General features: G+C 39.9%; 1 protein-coding gene across 1 annotated transcript; it reads right to left on the bottom strand.

Moving 5' to 3' along the window:
* Nucleotides 1-1,683: 1,683 nt before the first annotated feature.
* Nucleotides 1,684-2,373, bottom strand: LOC143538355 (uncharacterized). The gene has a single exon (XM_077031931.1). It carries the CDS (start codon nucleotides 2,371-2,373, stop codon nucleotides 1,684-1,686), a length of 690 nt encoding a protein of 229 aa, XP_076888046.1.
* Between the last annotated feature and the right edge of the window lie 408 nt (nucleotides 2,374-2,781).

The raw sequence follows: 2,781 nt of genomic DNA on the forward strand, positions 1-2,781 counted from the left end.
CTTCCTTCTCTCCGCCGTCCCGCATCCCTTTTCCTCTTTTGTCGCCGTCCCGCCCCTTTCTCCTCTCTTTGCCTCCGTCTTCTCTTCTGTTCTGCCCAGAATCTCGGTAAAAATAAATATATATATTTTGTTTTAATTTGTTTAACTAACAAAAATCGATACTTACTGCATATATTCAAGACATAAAAACCAATCGTTAAACCAATAACTTCTTATTTATAGGTTAACTTTCGCTTGTTTAAAAGTTGGTTCTTGCATTATCTTTCAACGCACCGTTTACAAGTGAGTAATCTCGTACTTAATCCCCTTTTATTTTTAACGTTTTGGGATGTTCATGTGTTCGTACAACTTGAGTCTTAAACTTGTTTATGAAATTTATGTGCGCAAAACCCCATGTGTTATGGACGTTTACTTGGCTGTTTATTTGTATGTGTGAACATTAACCGCTTTGTTCGGCCTATTCCGAAGTTTTCATGGATCCATTAGATGAACACGGGAGACCTATCGTTTACGGTTTTCTTGTTTTGTTTACACATGCACGTATGATTATTTGTTTTTGTGCTCGATTGGGAGCACGGATTGAACTATGAGCTATGATCTATTTAGGCTTGATCACAATCTGATTACACCCTATGTTAAACCCCAGTTAAGCACATGTTGCGCGCAGTGTTTGTTATTATCTATTTATATCTATTAAACTTGATTTCTCACCGACACGCAAGTGTTGACGTTTTATTTTAACACATGTTCAGGTTCGCTGTAGCTGCTTTTGGGAATCTCAAGGACACGTAGGATGTTTTCTTTTTCTTTGGACCTAGATTAAAATGTAACAAGACAAATTATGTTATTTGAATATTTTGAGTTATGATATGATTTATGTTACTTTACGATTCGTGTTCTGCGCGTGCGCAATGAAAATGTATTTATTAAATATTGACACCCAAATAGTGTCACGAGTAATGAAACAATACGTGGCGCCCCGATGTATAATCCGCCATCGGTCGGGGTGTTACAAGGTATTATACCATTCAAGAGCTTCTCCTTTGAACATTTATGAAGATTATTGGATAGCTTTTTCCACCTATACACTTGCTAATAAAGACAATTGCTTCTTGTTCTTCTAGTCATCTTAGAGAAGTTATAGCATTCTTATTTCCTTAATATTCTTTAGGATTATAAGCTTAAATAATTTTAAAGCTGCATTCCTTTTGGAGCTTTATGTCACGAAGTTAACCTTTAGACTCACGTGCGGCTCTTAGACACCTTCTAAGATCAACCTTGATCACCAAAACGCAGCAACGATTCAGCGACTTGAAAAGGGAACACAAGATTTCTTAAGGGAACTTATATAGCTCAAGAGTGTTTTACAAAGAGTTTTTTGTATTACAACTTGAAAGGTGATTTACAAATGAGCTGATTACAAGTATTTATACTACTCCCCCACTAGTTCTAGAGAGTTCCATTCTAGGTCCTTCTAATTTTAAAATATTACAAAATATCTAAGATATTTACATGGAAGTTTCTAGTAACTTATAACCAGATTTTTCTAAGGAAAAATCTAGGCTTTTCCTTAGAAAATATCCAAGATATTTTCTAAGTCTTGAAGGCCTTGAAGCTGCTAGATTTTTCTAGAAAAATGAGCTAATGCGATCTAATTAGGCGGGTCGTGACATTCTTTCCCACCTAAACTCGTGACGTCCTCGTCGCTCCAACTTCATGGTATTCCTTGATCTTATCTCGAAACTGCCACAACGTATCCTCTGCCTCCCAACTTGCTTCGGTGTCCGGCAAGTCCTTCCACTTGACCAAGTACTCCTTGTGTTTTGGCACAACTCTATGGCTCACAGTTCGATTGGACAAAATCTCATAAACCTCCCGATTGAACGACGTCACAACAGCGGTTGGCGCCCGCTTAGATACTCCACGTTCCAAGTCTTCCAAGTCTGCATGATAAGGCTTGAGGAAACTTACATGGAAGACAGGATGAATCTTCAACTTAGACGGCAGTTGAAAATGGTAGGAAACTTTGCCAACTCGAGCTACTACCGGAAATGGGCCTTCGTACCTACGAACTAGTCCCTTGTGCACCTTCCTTAAGGACTTGAACTGATTTGGTACAAGTTTTACCATGACTTTATCTCCCACTTGAAACTCCATAAGTCTTTGTTTCTGGTCGGCCCATTTCTTCGTTTTCTTGGCTGCCTTTTTGAGGGATGCTCCAACTAAATCAGCTTTCTCATGCGACTCCTTCAGACTTTTGTAAGCGGCTGGACTGTTTCCATCGTAAGAAGCCGCTAAGGCATTTGGGGTAAGTGGCTGGCGCCCCGTGACCATCTCAAAAGGACTTTTCCCCGTGGCTTCACTCCTCTGCATATTATAGGAAAACTATGCGACATCAAGGAGCTTTGCACAATCCTTTTGATACGCACTAACATAATGTCGGAGATACAAATCCAACAAAGCGTTGACCCTCTCGGTCTGCCCATCAGTTTGGGGGTGGAAGCTGGTTGAGAAGTTTTAATCAGTCCCCATTATCTTGAACAACTCCCACCAAAACTTCCCGGTGAATCACGGGTCTCGATCACTAACAATAACGTGCGGAATCCCCCAATACTTGACCACATGTTTAAAGAATAACCTTGCTGTTTCAGCAACAGTATCATCGAAAGGTGCAGGGATGAAGGTTCCATACTTTGAGAACCTATCGACTACCACTATAATACTTCCGGAGCCTTCAGACTTGGGCAGACAAGTGATGAAGTCCATGGAAATACTTTCCCA

Source organism: Bidens hawaiensis, unplaced genomic scaffold (genome assembly GCF_021521415.1).
Source record: "Bidens hawaiensis isolate Kalapana, Puna unplaced genomic scaffold, B.hawaiensis_p1.1 tig00011610_1, whole genome shotgun sequence".
NCBI classification, from domain to species: domain Eukaryota; kingdom Viridiplantae; phylum Streptophyta; class Magnoliopsida; order Asterales; family Asteraceae; genus Bidens; species Bidens hawaiensis.

Coding starts and splice junctions, on each gene's coding strand:
- LOC143538355 (XM_077031931.1), bottom strand. CDS start 2,373: ATGCAGAGGAGTGAAGCCACGGGGAAAAGTCCTTTTGAGATGGTCACG.